General features: G+C 42.9%; 1 protein-coding gene and 1 pseudogene across 2 annotated transcripts in view; one reads left to right on the forward strand and one right to left on the reverse strand.

Moving 5' to 3' along the window:
- Positions 1-4,293: 4,293 nt before the first annotated feature.
- The window catches only part of UNC50 (unc-50 inner nuclear membrane RNA binding protein), a 14,889-nt gene continuing 2,661 nt past the window's right edge, over positions 4,294-16,521 (reverse strand). The window contains exons 4-6 of one of the 2 annotated variants that reach the window (XM_006909417.3): positions 6,336-6,475; positions 6,156-6,257; positions 4,294-4,624 (exon numbers count right to left, since the gene is read on the reverse strand). In XM_006909417.3, coding sequence (XP_006909479.1) covers positions 4,488-4,624; positions 6,156-6,257; positions 6,336-6,475 — 379 coding nt within the window. In that variant the 3' untranslated portion in view covers positions 4,294-4,487. The remainder of the gene's footprint in view (positions 4,625-6,155; positions 6,258-6,335; positions 6,476-16,521) is intronic. The other variant, XM_006909418.3, reaches the window with a different exon arrangement.
- On the forward strand, positions 9,563-12,735 carry LOC102895226 (annotated as a pseudogene).

Raw genomic sequence — 16,521 nt, forward strand, 5'->3', positions numbered from 1 at the left:
CCCATGGGTAAAGGGGGACTGCTGTAATCAGTCTGAACAAAATCTTTTCGAAGGCATTTGTCATTCCTGATAGCCAAGATTTTAAAGACTAATGTCCTTGAGGCTTATTCTACTGTACTTTGTATGGTATATAGCCCACAAAAAATCAGTCTGATAAATTTTAATGCGCAGTAGTGATGCACTTAACCCAAACTATCATAGACCTACCTAACACATTATATTTCCTCTGATATGTAAGATGACAAACTCATCTTTTTTAATCTTTGTATTTAATCCACGAGGTAGATGTTGTATCTCTTTTCTTGTTCATCCTTATATATCTGTGCTCATTTTATGAGTTCTGTGTTCTCTAGATGATGCTACTGTATGAGTCATGACTGATTTAATTTTAAAAACACAATTGTAATATTGGGTTTTGGTGAAAGGTATTGTAGCATTTGTATGTTTTTCCAAAATGATTTATTCTTTTGCATTAGAACTTACAAGTAAATTCATATCCAAAGAGTAGTACTGTTAAACATGCAGTTCCAAATGTTAGTACTGTAGACAAAAACATTATCAGCCTTAGCAATCAGTAATCTTTTCAAAAGTATTCTACTTTTATAAAATTCTGAATTATCGACATCAGCTCCCAGCCAGCCTGGCGTGCCTCAGGTGGGCTGCAGTGGGTGACAGATGCACGTTCCCCTGAACTTTCACAGCAGTCTGGCACCAGAGGCTCCAGCCAGCTTCCGTGAGCAGGGAGGAGCCCCATCCTGTCACCTATGCTGAGCTGATGGCTCCCAGACAGCATTGTTTCTGTACGCATTTTGAAGTGAAAAGGGCTGGGAACACTGGTGGGGCACAGTTATTTCCATCACTCCATGTCAGAATAATTTTTCGTTACTTTTCTTGATTAAAAAGTCACATGTTGGCAATAAGGATTTTTACATCAAACTCCAGTTAGTTTTTTATTGGGATTTTTAAGATTTTCATTTTCTTTACTGTTTATTTTCTTCCAAATTCCCTTGGCCTCCAGGTACATTTCATTTGAAAAAAACCTTTCATCATAAAATTTTGGCACCAGCTTAACCTACTAAGTTACTGTAATAACAACTAAGTATGAGAGGTAAAAATTTGGAGGTAGGTTTTAAGACCCCTTGTGTCCCTGCTTCCTAAGTAGCCAACACTGATTTCAGGAGGTAAGGCCATACTCTGAAAATCCAGGGAGGTGACAGTTATTGCAGCCCATTGCCATTCATTGGGGTGTCTAGGTCTTTAGACTGAGCCATTTCCTGTTTTCCTGCTGTTTCCTCCCACCTCCGCTCACCCCTCCTATTTCCTGAGGATACTTTAGCCAGACCTTGCCCTCCTGTCAAGGACCCTCATGCACAGCTCGCCATGAGCTCGTTACCAGTGCCTAGTAGCGTCAACAGTAATGCCTAGCACAAAGGCAGGTGCCAGGCGGCGTCCAGACTAGGAACAAGTGGTTCCAGCCACACTCCTGTCTTAACTCCCTTTACCTAGTTTTTGCCACACACACTTGACTCCAAGGTTTTGATTGCTTATGGGGTGTGCATGCGTGTTCTCACCAAACCACAAGCTCCTGAGGCCCTGCTCTCATCTGTTCTTTTATCCAGCAGGGGCTCTAAGTCCCACCGTCGGAGGCGCTCTCCTTCCTGAGCTCCACACTAGGCAGAAGCAGCCATGCTTTCCTTAAGCAAGATGCGACAACAGTAGCCTGTGAGCGTCCTGTGAGGGAGTGAGGTGTGGGGAAGGAGGTCACAGGAGAAGGGCCCTGTAACTGAAAGTAAATTCTTGACCTTGAGGGAACCACTTTTACCATAACAGTGAGTGGGAAAGTGTCAAATGATGGGACTACTGTGTAAGTAAATGAGGCATGGTGTAGCGTCTGGTGTGTGCTGTCCTGTATAGTAACCACTAGACACGTGGTGGCTCTATAAATCAATCTTGAGCTCCTCCCTCACTCTAGTAACAGTTCAAGTGCTCGATAGCCACATGTGGCCACTGGACTGGGCTGCACAGGTGTAGAACGCTGCAGACTTTCATTGGCCACACTGTGTCAAGAGTGCTACAGACATTTTAGAATCCAGAGTAATGAATTCTGATTATTAGGTTAAAAGCAGACATGCAGAATCTATCATAATGCGAATGATGTTGAGTATTTTGGGTGAGAAGGTTGAGGACCTCTTTCTGTAGGGTTCTGAGAGCCAGGATTTCTGTTCTTTGTTGTTACTCTCGTGTTCTTTACAGTGTGCCTTGCGCCAGACTCAGTAGACAAAAAGAGCACAGTGTGAGGTAGCGAGATTGAAAAGCTCTGGAAAAAGCAAATGCAGATGGGTTATTCAGTATGCAGGCACGTGTCTGTTATAGGCAAATGTGTGTATTTGTTCAACCGCTGGAGACACCTTTGAACAAGTGGCTTTTCAAATCGATGGCTGCACCAGTAAACAAGTAGAAAGTGTTGTTGTTTAAAAATCTTTTTTAAAAAGCTTCTTTTAAATATAATGAAAAAAATTTTTCTCCCAACAACTGTTCCCGAAGACAAGTTTGGCTTTATGGAACAGTGTTTGGGGAGACGGCCCTAATTAATGTCAATTGTGTATCTGGAGTAGCCTGCATCCTGTGCATGACCCCCAACAACCTGGTGTGAGTGTGGGCAGAACCTGGGAATGTGACTGTGACTGATTCCCCCAGGGAGCTAACCTTCGTGTGGGCCCTTTACCAGAGTTTTCTCAGGCTGGCAGCAGGACTTGGATTCAAAGCAAGAGTCGAAATGTGTTGAATGGAAAGAACTGTGCTAACTACCATTCCCAGTGTCAGTGCTGCTGTAAAAATGTTATGAATAGTGTGCTGAAATTAGGGTGGGTTGTTGTGGGGAAAATTTACACTCTTGGACATTAGGGAGGCTGATTCATGTGTCTCCGAGTTGTTCCATGGTGTAGTAATTAGCAAACTGCCCTGGAATCAAAGGTTGGTACTTTAGTTTGATTAGCATTCTATGATTTATTTGAAATGCTCGGTGTTCATGGAAACGGTGAAAATACCTTTTGAAGACATATTCTCTTAGCCTTAAAATGGCTGGTCTCAACAGTACTGTAAGATGCATTTCAGTATGGACAGTAAGATTTTTTTCCCCCCCCTTTAATCCCCGCCCCCATTTCCACCCCTGACTCATGGATTTTGCCGTTTCCCTTTAAGAACTAGATCTCTGAAAGCAGGGTGTCTCCTCTGCTTGCAGTGTGCACCCAGAGCCTGGCGCACCCAGGGTATGGTCCGTGGCTCCACCTGGGGTGCGAACCCAGGACCTTCTGCGTGGACAGTAAGATTTTCTAAGGAAGATTTAGAAATCTGCTGAGTAAACATAACTATGATTCATGTATGGAATGAAAAGGTCAAGTGTTCCTCGCCAAGAACTCTGAACACCGGGAGGGCGGCCTTCGCTTGGGGCGTTTCGGGAAGCAGCCCTTAGATAGGCTGCCCGAGGAACTGCTTTTCCAGGCTGGACCAGTTTTTTCCTCTTTAAATGTATGTATTTCCTTATAGTGTCTTCACTGATTGAATGCGTAACATCTGTAGTAATATTTTAGGTACCTGTTTGATTTTCAAAGGAAGGTTGTTTTCAAATTTGCTGCTCTAAATGAAAACCCAGTAAGTGGTCCTGTGGCTGGTGCCTTTCATCACTGTTTCTCTGTGTCACAGTCACTCCTGCATATTTGAAATAAGTTTAAAAAGCCATTTTGAATTCAAGATTCCTAACAGAAATAGGCAAGACTAGTGAGCAGCAGATTTTTATTGGTTTTAACACTGATATAATAAGCTATTTTCAGTTAGAAAATAGAAGTGGCTCTTCTGTGTGGGTTTTAGAAACTCTTTAAGAAAAAAACCCTTAGTGTTAAGACAGTGATGACCCACACTGTGCAGGTGTGTGCTCACACAGTACGTGCTTTATACAGCACCCAAATTTAGAGCAGCCACGATGGGCCCCTTGACTCTTAAGTATTTTGTTTGCATGGAAGATGCTATTGATGATATCTAGGGCCTGTCAGTACAGAGGCTCCTATTTGAGTTACAAATGAGGATTTGGAAGGACTAAGGTCATGTGGCCACAGCCCCTTAGCAATGGAGGCAGACTGCCTCGTAACAGTGGGAGCGGGGAAAGCACATGATTACCATGTTCTCTCAAAAATAATTCCTGTTAAAAATAGTTTTACCTTCCTAATTTCCTCATATTCTTAGTACTTTGTATATCATTCCTGGTTGTGCAATTATCAGAATGAATAAAATATATGCTTTAGTTTAAAAAATATTTATTGTAGAAACATACATTAGTTTTAGGGAATGTATTTGACAATAGTGTTAACATACATATTTCCTCAAATTTGCAAATTTTACACCTTTAAGCTATCTATAATGAGTTTACTTACAAGTTTCATAAGAATTCACTTCACCAATACTGCTGACACAGGGTGTAAGTCTCACTTCTTTCATTTTACTCTGTACTTGTAGAAGGAACACAGTGTGTGGGTGAAGTTCCATCCCAGTGCGAGTGACAGCCCATAGAGCAGAATGAGAGGTGCAAATGGATAGAGAAGAATCACCGTATTTTTCAGAAATGGCAAAGCTGGAAAAGAAATCCAAATTCATTTTTTAAAGGAAGAGATATGACTAAGAAATGAACATATTATTACAATCTGTGGGGCCAAAGAGGAACCCACATTTTCAGTCAGTGAGCTGGCACTGTGTAGCCAGATCTGCTCTGTGCTGCCTCCTCTCTCAGGGCTATGCTGAAGCCACAAGGGGGATTCTTTAAGCACAAAGGCTGAATGGGAAGCAAACTGGGACTAAGGTTAAGAATGAGGGACAAACGTCACAAATATTAATGAAAACAGGGTGAATTTAAACCTGTGACAGCTTCAGAAGCCTCTAAAAGTCCATCTTAAAGTACCAACAGATGGGTGAGGCTGCAAGAGAAACTCCCCACTGTGTGAAGTCCCGATGCAGAGTGCGTGCGCCTCTCAGCTTGGGGAAGAACTACAACTCAAATATAAACTCCGTCCCCAAATATCCACGCTTGTCTTGCTCATTGCTTAGATAGCGGGTCCCTACTCCATGCATGCTAACCAAAAGATTTCTCATACAGGAAGCCCCCTAACTGAGCGAGTCTCAAAACTGTTCTAAAATTACAGGGTCACCAGGAGGGTGATCAGAAACCCACTCAGAGAAACCAGTGTTGCAGCGCGCTAATCACAACATGACACGGCACACACCTTTCCCCCAAACTAGAGAAAGACTCCCAGTCCCCAAACAAGGTATTACCCTTGAGGGGTTAAGCGGCCTCTCTGGAAAAGCAGCTAAGAGGGTGGGGGTGGGGCAGCTCTGACCACAGGAGCCAGTCCCAGGTGAGGGCAAGCGCTCTGTGTTTACAATAAGGTCCTAGTCAGCCAGAATGACACGGCAGGAAGGGTTAAAAAAAATATAACACTAATAAGTTATAAGTGAGATCTCCAGATTCCATTCATCTCTATTTAATGGAGATTACTTAACACAACTGAAGAATAATGTGACTGTTTCTCATTCACGTTACAAAAAATGAACTGACAGCAGGATTTAACAATAAATTTGCAAACTGAGGTCAGCAGAAGGTGGGCCAGATCCTCTGTGATCCTCTCTCTGCAAAGCCACGCAGTGATCAGAAACATGAGAAATGGGGCAGAGGGTCTAACACTGAAGTTCATAGGCCTAGGTGCCCGTTAACCTACCCCAGGCCTGTCTCCTCACTGTCGCCCACTGCTGGTAACTCGGAAGCTGAAAGCCTGGGGAAGAGGGGTGGGAACTGGCGGTGGGCTCCACCTTGGAGATCGTCAGCATGGCTTAATGTGCTTCCTTGAAATTATAAAAAGCGTTACATACCAGCTATGCCACTTCCAGATGTGTGACCATAGCCAAGTTCCTTAGTCTCTGTGCTGGTTTCCTCATTTGAAAAACGGGGATAAGGAAACCTGTGTTATATAATTGTGAAGAAGGACACTATTCACATAAAGTACTTGAGGACAGTGTCTATGAGTGCTCTGTAACAGTAAGCTGTTACTGTGAACACCAACCTGCCTCCTCCCTGTCGTGTTTTCAATCAGCCAGAAAAAGTAAGTACTCACCACTGTACCCCAGGAAGGTTACGTAGATGTAATAGCCAACTGCAATCAACCATAAGGTGTTGCCAACCAGGTATCCAATAAACGTGTCTGTCAGGATGACATCTGCCGAAGAGAGGGAGACAGTGACCACTTCAGTGCATACCATGAAGACTGATAATGTCAGAGGTAACTGCTACTTACGGTTGATGAAGAAAAGCTGGATGAAATGCAGAATGACTAGGAGAGGATAAAAAGCATTCAGGTGTACGTCGAAGGCGTAGCCCCACTCCACGTCACAGTCTCTGCTCTGCCGCCTCACTAAGTACTTGTTTGAGATAAACCTGAGGAGCAAAGTTACAGCTGATTCTGTAATGTCTGCCGACCACCTTCTACGCACCAGGCATGACTGCAGACACTAGAGATACAGTGGGAAATGGCACAGAAAAAAAAAACACCACTGCCTTTTACCGCATGGGCGTGGGCTGACAGCAATAACGTGTATCAGCTGGTGCTGTGGAGAAAAAGCAGTGAAAGACAGAGAATAAAGAGTTGAAGTGCAATGTCAGATATGATGGTTACGGGAAAGCATCTGGGTAAAGACTCCAGGGCAGGGATGGAAAGTGCTGGGGCTGAGCATTTCAGGCAGTGGGGAGGCCAGTTCCAGCAGGCGGCAGGGTGCCCAGGCCTGTCTGAGGAATGGGTGAGGGGACCAGTGTGCAGGGAACAAGTGAGCAGAGTAGCAGGAAATCAGAAAAAGACATCAGAAAAGAAACAGATCTTACAGAGCCTGTGGCCACTTGAAGACCTCTGGCTTCTACTCGGTGAAATAAGTTACCACACAGTTCACACAGCAATGTCTGACTGTTTTCATCAGGTCCCTCTGGCTGCCAACAGGGGAACAGACTACAGGGACAAGAGTGGGTGTGGGAAGACCAGGTGGGAGGCCACTGTGACAGAGAGGAACAGGGTTGTGGCTGTGGGGTGGTCACATGTGAAATACAGTGTAGTTAGAAGGCAGAGCCATTAGGATTTAAGTTTTGGATGTAGAGTATGAGAAAAAAATCAAGGATGACTGAGATTTCTGCCTTAAACAGCAGAATGAGCTGCCATTAACTGAAGTGGGACTGGCTGGGGGCAGAAAGGAGATGCACAGGAGTTTGGGTTTGGCCCTGATACATGGGAGACACCAATCAGGATGGGGTGAGAAGCACCTGAAGTCTAGAGCTTGGAGAAGAGGGCCAAACTGGAGATGCAGACTCTTCAGGGTATAAGTGACAAAATTACGGGCCTGCATGACGTCGCCCACAGAGTGAGCATAGACAGGGCACAGGTCCAAGGCTTAAGACCTGGTGACTCCCTACTGAAAGGCCAGGGACTTGGGAGGAACTAGGAAGGAAACAGTGGCCAGTGACTGTCTCACCAGAAGAAGGCTCACTCAAGCTGAGGCCAGTGTCCTACAGCATGGCCCACTCAGTGACATTATGAATGAATGAACTCCACTGGCCTCCAGTCCAAGGTGAGGTCAGTGCGACCCTGACTCATCTCCCCGCAGGAACACGTCGGATTTATACCCACAGACAGAGCCACTCTTGAGGGACTGAGAGCTGACTGAACACGAGACCACAGAGGAACAGGCAGGATGGAAACATGGAACTGTGAATACCTCCAGCATACGTGCAGAAGGGAGTGTCACCGAAGAGCTCACGCGCAGGCTCACCCGCCCTGGGCACGGTGCGAAAAGAGTGCTTTGAGGCCTCTACACTGCATGGGAGGGACATCCATTTACTAACCCACCTGAGGGCATCTGCCAAACGGAGGAGAACTGAGAGGAGCACCATTCATTGCCCTCTCTCTCCTCTTTGACCACATGGCAGGACCATGACCCAGGCCCAGGCATTCTAGCAAGCTGGTCAAGGCTGTTGGAGTGTACACCAGGCCCACACCACCTCCTCGGCTTGTCCCCAGGACCCCCCATGGCTCTTGTCATCTCTGGCCACAGCTCTTGGCCTGGCAGGGCTTACCCCCGTCTCCCCATGTTCTGCTTCAGCTCCAGCTTCCAGCAGACTTGACAAGGTGCCCCAGGAACTCCCCATGGCTCACCCCTGCTCTAGCTATTAGCTCTCACCTCTGTGTGGTGTGTCCCTAGAATATCCCACAGACCAGGCCAGCAACAGCTCCAACCAGCCTGCTAAGGCAGCCCTGGAAGAGTTTGCTCCTGGGTCTCTTTGCAGCGAACACCAACCACAGCTAAATAAAGCTCCAGGCCTTGGTGCAGAGTGCCCCGGGGGCTCCCCGTGGCTTGAGACACTCCAACTACAGCTTCAACCAGCCTGCCAAGGTGGTGATGACACAGGCTGCCCCTGGGACTTCCCGCGGCCTGTGCCTGCTCCACTCCAGGCCTCAGTATGGCTTGCCCCTGGGACTCCCCACAGTGTGAGCCTGTTCCACCTACAGATCAAACCCCTTCCACCTACCATGCAAGCCAGCTTGCCAAGACAACCCAGTGAGGCTTGACCCCAGGGCCTCATGGCCTTAGTTGGCTCAAAGTAAAGCCCCACTTGGTCTAACAAGGCAGCCCCAACAGGAGGCTTGTCCCAAGGACTCCCCACAGCTTGCCCCCAGGCCTTCCTGCAACCCCCAAACATTACCCCTCCAAAGCCCACTCCTTCCACACTGGAAAAGGCTGCTGTTCTGCCTAATTCATAGGAACAAACATAGAACAAAATGAGGAAACAAAAAAAAATATGTTCTAAACAAAAAACTAGGATAAAGTCCCAAAAAATAACTAAATGAAACAGAAACTTGGGAGAATAGATGAACTCAGGGAGAAGAACATCAACAAACAGAAAACACAGAACCAATCAGAAGTGAATAATACAACAACTGAAACAAAAAATACACTAGAGGGAGTCAACAGCAGATGAGTTGGTACAGAAGAGTGAGCTGAAAGACAAGGTAGTGGAAAGCACCTAATGGAAACAGCAAAGAGATTGAGGGGAAAAAATAAAATTCTCAGTCAAGAAGGCAGAGTAGGTAAACTCTGAACTTTCCTCCTTGCTCACCTGGCAAGCGGCTCCCCACACGTGGCCATCTGTGGTTCACACAGTGGACTCTCCCTGAAAACCGCAAACCACCCGAGTGGTGGCTATCCTAGGCTTGTACTGCAGACATTCTCAAACGTCTGCAAACCCCCAAAAAGCAGCGGCCAGCCTTGGCATGCACTGTAGCTCTTGCCAAGTGGTCCTAGGCCCAGTACCAGCGGCAACTGGTCTCAACTTGCATTATTGTGTCCATCAGGTGGCCCCAAGGCTGACATAAGGAATGGCCAGTCTTGGCCAGTAATGTAGCTTCAATTAAGAGGCCACAGCCAGGCACAAGTGGCGGCTGGCCTCAGCCCACATTGTAGTGCCCATCAAAGGGTACCGAGCATGGCAGAAGTGGCAGCCAGCCTCTGTCGCTGTGTAGCCTCTCTCCAACACCTCCAAACCCAGCACAAACAGCAACCAACTGCAACCCAGTTTGCAGCTCCTACCAAGAAGCACCAAGCCCGGCACAAGTGGCAGCTGACTTTGACCCATACCAGAGCCCCTCCCAAAAGGTTCCAGACCCAATACACCAGACCATACCAGAGCACCACCCAACCAGGTCCACAAATGACACATCCAAAGGGCGGCCACGGCTGGCATCAAAGCCCTGCTAAAGTGAATGAAATCAAGAGCTGGCTCTTTGAAAAGATAAACAAAATTGATGAACCTTTACCCACTCATCAAGAAAAAAGAGAAAGGATTCAATAAATATAACAGAAATGAAAGAGGAAAATGACAACATACACCACACAGATGCAAAAGATTATAAGAAAAAATTTCAAACATATGCCAACAAATTGGACAACCCGAAAGAAAGGTAAATTCCTAGAAACATGCAATCTTCCAGAACTGAATCAGGAAGGCACAGAAAATCTAAACAGACTGATAACTACTAATGAAATGGAATCAGTAATAATAATAATAACTTCCAACAAACAAAAGTCCTGGACCAGATGGTTTCATAGGTAAATTTTACCAAACATTAGAAGAGACATTAACACCTATCATTCTCGAGCTATTCCAAAAAAAGTGAAGAGAAAGGAAGGCTCCCTAACTCATTTTATGAGGTTCTCATTACCCTGATACCAAAACCATACAAAGATACTACAAAAAAAGGAAAATTATAGGCCAGTATCCCCGATGAACATAGATGGAAAAATCCTCAATAAATATTAGCAAACTGAATTCAGCAATACATTAAAAAGATCAGACACCATGATCAAGTCTGATTTATTCCCAGGATGCAAGATCGGTTCAATAGACACAAATCAATTAACGTGATATTCCATATAAGTAAATGAAGGATAAAAATCATATGACCATATCAATAGATGCAGAAAAAGCATCTGACAAAACCCAGCATCCATGTATGATAAAAACTCTCAGCAAAGTGGGGACAGAGGGAACATACCTCAACATAATAAAGGCCATATATGACAAACCTACAGCTAACATCATACTAGATGGTGAAAAGTTGAAAGCTTCTTCTTTAAAATCAGGAATAACACAAGTATGTCCACTTTCACTTTATTCAACATAATATTGTAAGTCATAGCCTCAGCAATCAGACAAGAAATAAAAGGCATCCAAATTGCAAAGGAAGAAATAAAACTGTCATTGTTTGCAGATAACATGATACTATATACAGGGAACCCTAAAGATTTCACAAAAAATTGTTAGAACTGATAAGTGAATTAAGTAGTAGGATACAAAATTAATATTAAAAAACCAGTTGTATTTCATACACTGACAGCAAACTATCAGAAAGAAAAGTTAAAAAAACAATCCCAGGAATTCTGGTCAACATGGTGGAGTAGGTAAACACTGTGTTTGCCTCCCGTCATGACCACATCGAAATTACAACTAAAGAACAACCATCCTTGAAAACTATAACTAAGGATACACAGAAGGGGCCACTTTGAGAATGAACTGTGGGTGAGGACGATGGGGAGAAACTTTTATAGAATACAAAACAAAAGTTTAACCTACGCACTTACAGAACAGATCATTCATGAGCTGGCAATCACCAACTAGAATGGATTCTAAACCATGAGGTCCAGAGACACTGTGTTTTTGCACACAGAGATATAAACAACATAAAACTGACCTTGAAACATTCCACGGCAGTCCCCCAGTAGATTGTCTTGCCAAGTGACCAGCTGCCAGTACAGGGCTGACCTTAAATCCCTTTGAATGGGGCACAGCCCATTCACTGAAGGTGGCGAGCACTTGGAGATCAGCACAGTGCTGCCTGGCTTTACATGCAATGCCTGTTCCAAGTGTTCAGCATTCCATAGCTGCTTCACTGGTGCTTGTGGTCAGCCTGCATATGCCCATGACATGACACTAAGCAAGAAAGACTGGCTCAAGGAAAACCAGCAGGACAGTGTGTTCCTTATACAGCATGGGAGGGTTAATCAGCTTCAGCTCCCTGGCAGAAGGCCACATGCAGTTAGATGGCAATGGATCTGGTGCACCTTCAGTTGAATTTATACTCTCCGGTTATGGCCATTTCTAAAAGTATTTCAAGCACCATCTCGTTCTTCTTCACAAACACTAACAGATGTAGGTACAAGTCGTCCAGTTTCTTTAGTAAAAAGATCTGAAGAGGATGATATAGCTTTCTTTGAAAGATGATACCAGGAAAGGATAAAAATGGAAAAGGCTGCTAAGTGTAAAGGAAAAGCACCATTGCCATCAAATACAAAACTTTCATGAGACTGGGAAATTAAATAAAAAAAATAAAGAAAATTCCATTTACGAATGCCTCAAAAAGAATAAAATACGTAGGCACATATTTAATCAGGGAGGTAAAAGACTTATACTTGGAAAATTATCTAAGATGCTGAAGAAACAGAAAATGGAAATATCTACAGTGCTTATGGACAGGAAGAATTAACAGTTAAAATGTCTCTATTACCCAAAGCAATCTACAGTTTCAATGCAATCCCTACCAAAATACCAATGGCATTTTCACAGAACTAGAATAAATAATCCTAAAATTTATATGAAACCACAAAAGACCCCAAATAGCCAGAGCAATCTTGAGAAAGAACAAAGTTAGAGGTATCAGGCTCCCTGACATCACATTGTACTACAATGCTGTAGTAATCAAACCAGCATGGTGCTGGCACAAACACAGACACGTAGATCAATGGAACAGAATAGAGAGTCCAGAAATAAACACGCATCTATATGGTCAATTAATCTATGACAAAGGAGACGAGAATATACAATGGGGTAAAGACAGTCTCTTCAATAAATGGTGCTGGGAAAACTAGACAGACACATGCAAAAAATGAAACTAGACAACTTTCTTACACTACAAGAAGAAAATCACAATGGATTAAAGACTTAAATGTAAGACCCCTAACCATAAAACCGCCAGAAGAAAACAGGTAGTAAACTCTCTGACATAGCTCTCAGCAATATTTTTTTGGCTATGTCTCTTCTGCAGAAAAACAAAAGAAAAAACAGGACTCCATCACAGCAAAGGAAACCACCAACAAAACGGAAAGACAATCTACTGGATGGGAGAAGATATTTTCCAATGATACATCCGATAAAGGATTAATATCCAAAATATATAAGGAACTCAGACAACTTATCACCAAAAAACAAACAATCCAATTTAAAAAGGGGCAAAGAACCTGAACAGACCGTTCTCCAAAAAGGACGTACACATGGCCAGCAGACATATGAGAAGATGTTCAAAGTCACTAGTCATCAGGGAAAGGCAAATTAAAACCACAATGAAGTATCACCTCACTCCTGTCAGAGTGGCCATCATTAACAAATCAACAAATAACAAATGTTGGTGAGGATGTTGGGGAAGGGAACGCTTGTGCACTGCTGGTGAGATTGTAAATTGGTGTAGCCACTGTAAAAACAATATGAAGGTTCCTCAAAAAATTAAAAATAGAACTACCTTATTAACCGAGCAATTCCACTTCTGGGTATTCATCTGTAGAAACCCAAACACTAATTTGAAAACACATATGCACCCCTATGTTCAAATGGAAGCAACCTAAGTGTCCATTGACAGATAAATGGGTAGGAAGATGTGGTACATATATACAATGGAATATTAACTCAGCCATAAAAAAGAATGAACTCTTGCCATTTGAGACAACATAAAAGGACCTAGAGGGTATTATACTAAGTGAAACATATCAGAAAAAGACAAACACCATGTGATCTCACTTATATGTGAAATCTGAAAAACATAAATGAACAAACAAAACAGAAACTCATAAATACAGAGAACATTTTGATGGTTGCCGGATGGGGAGTAGTTGGGGGGGATGAGTGAAAAAAGGAAAGGATTATGAAGTACAAACTGGCAGTAATAAAAAGTCACAGGAATGTACAGTATAAAGAATATAGACAATAATATTGTAATGACTACGTATGATGTTAAGATGGATACTAGGCTTACCAGGGTGATCCTAAGTTATATAAATGTCTAATTACTATGCTGTACACCTGAAACTAATAGTATAGATCAACTGTAATTGAAAAAAAATTTTTAATTAAAAAAGAAGATACACGAATGGCCAACAGACATGTGAAAATGTGCTCAACATCCATAATCTTCAGGGAAATGCAAATGAAAACCAAAATGAAATATCATCTCATACCTGTCATGTTAGCTATTATCAAAAAGACGACAACTAAGTTTTGGCGAGGATGTGGAGAGAAGAGAACCCTTGTGTACTGTTGCTGGGGCTGTAAATAGGTGTAGTCACTATGGAAAACAGTAGGGAGGGTCCTCATAAAATTAAAAATAGAACTACTATATAACCCAGCAATTCTACTTTTGGGTATTTATCCAAAGAAAACTTAAACACAAATTCAAAAAGTTATATGCGCCCGTATGTTCACTGAAGCATTTACATTAGCCAAGAAATGGAAGCAACCTATGTGTCTATCAAATGATGATAGGATAAAGATTTGGTACACACATACAATGGAATGTTACTTGGCCATAAAAAGAATGAAATCTTGTCATTTGCGACAACATGGATGGACTCTGAGTATTATGTTAAGTGAAATAAGACTAGGCTAGAGAAAGGCTAGACAACAACAAATACTGTATGATTTCACTTATATGTGGAATCTCAAACACAAAACAAAGTAAACGAACTGAAACAGAAACAAACTCATGGATATAGAGAACTAAGTAATGGCTGCCAAATGGAGAGTGAGTGGTTGGGAGAAAAAGGGAAGGGAATTAAGAAGTACAAACTTCCAATTATAAAATGTCACGAGGATTAAAGTACATATAGCACAGGGAATATAGCTAATAATATCGTAATAACTGCATGGTGACAGATGGTTACTAGATTTATGGTGGTAATCACTTTGTAAAGTATATAAATGTCTAATCACTGTGTTGTACACCTGAAACGAATATAATATCGCATGTCAACTATAATTAAAAATACATTTAAAAATGTAAAATATTTGGGTAATAGAAAAAATATGGGAAAAGAAAGAAAAAGAACATTTATATTATAAACATAGCTGTGTAACTCAATGGATTTTATATGTGACTTCATTTCAAGGACAAAGTTAAGAAAATGGTATGCCTATTGTGGAAATAAAAATAGAAAAAAATAAACAAGAGGATGAACATGGTATAGTACTAATAAAACAGTTTTGTACCCAGTTATCTAAAAATGTCAAAATAATACTGCTTTGGTTGAACAAACTGGAACTTAACCAAAACATCTTCCATTTTAGCCAAGAACACGTGCCATCAGATGAATGGAATAAGCGCCTGGCTCCCTAACCAGGAATTCCCGGTCTACAGTCTTGCTGTTGCTCATTCCTTAAATGGGCACTTTCTGGGCCTCTGTCCTCAGTGCAGTCTCACCTCCAGAATAGTCATTCTCCCCAGGAGCTCAGAAGACAGCTGTGCTTTCCCCTCCCACCTCGAGATCAATGATGCTGTCCTGGCGGCATCTTGGCCCAGACTGTTGCAGGTTCAGAGTCAGGTGCCCCAATGTCCACTGACCCTTCATTCCCACTAACCATTCAACGAGCCACCTGAACTCAGTGTCCAACACAGAATGCTTCATCTCCTAAGCCAGAAACTTGCAGGCCAGCCCCAAGAGGCCTCGGCCTTCCCTCTTCCCCACCCCCATCACACCTTCTCATCCAGCAGCTCTAACCCACCTGTCCTGTCCCCAGGATCACCAATCACCATCATCGCACTATTCTGTGCCCTCTGCTCACACAGACTAGTTGTCTCCAGCCCACAGCTCCTCCTCCTCCACAGCCACAGCAGAGACTTTCCCTGAAGTGTGAATATGATCCTATTTCCTTACTTCAAAGCCTCCAAGCTCCCACCTCTCCCCACCCCTGAACCCACACATGCAGCCTATAAGATAAAGTCCAATTCTTTTTCCTAAATTGCACTTAAGGCTAATTTTTCTAGTCAGTTTTCTCCTTCAACCATTCAGTGTCCCCCTACACTCCCCATCTAGCATGCTGTTCACACTTCTGTGTCTTTGCACTTGGTACTAGGACTCAGCCATCCCATGGCCCCATCATTTCTATTTTCAGCTCCTCACACAATTTATAACACAAATATACTGAAAAAATATACTGAATCCTTTTCTGTTTAACTCAGATTATCACAAGGTCAGATTCAGGTACTGAACTCCAGGATGACTGTTTCTGTGGTCCTCCAAAGTCAGTGCACTCAGACAGAATGCTTCTACAAACTATTCCTCTGAAAGCCTTAGTTATTGAAATTTTTTCATATACTATGTTTTTCACAAATATTTTGATAATTTACATTAGCAGTATTTAAGCGAGATTTTAGAATTTTAGATTAATAATTTATTGACTACCTAGCACATATAAAACCTGTACTATACTAGTCAGAAATCACAAAGGAAAATAAGAGGTTACAGTCTCTGAATTTTGTTTATAATATCGATAACTACCATTTATTGAGCATTTAGTATATGCTAAGTGCTTTTCCTATCACAAACTTCTTAAAACCTTACATAACAGATTATTTGAACCCAGGGCTCTGTGACTAAAATGCTCCATAGCTGTTTTCTTTGATAAACAATGACCACCAGCCCCACTCAACCACTGGGCCTCTCCTGAGCTCACTTGCCATATGCGCTCCCTCTGCCCAGCATGCCAACCAAACAGGAGGCCTGTATCTGTGAGAAAAATGAAAAGGCAAATGCTAGATTATATTCAGTACACTGCTGCTGTTAAACCAAACCCAAAGTCAGACTGAGAACCCTTTCAATAAAACCTCTGTTCGTGTATGTCTT

The sequence above is a fragment of the Pteropus alecto genome, unplaced genomic scaffold (assembly GCF_000325575.1).
Source record: "Pteropus alecto unplaced genomic scaffold, ASM32557v1 scaffold223, whole genome shotgun sequence".
In the NCBI taxonomy this organism is placed as follows: Eukaryota; Metazoa; Chordata; class Mammalia; order Chiroptera; family Pteropodidae; genus Pteropus; species Pteropus alecto.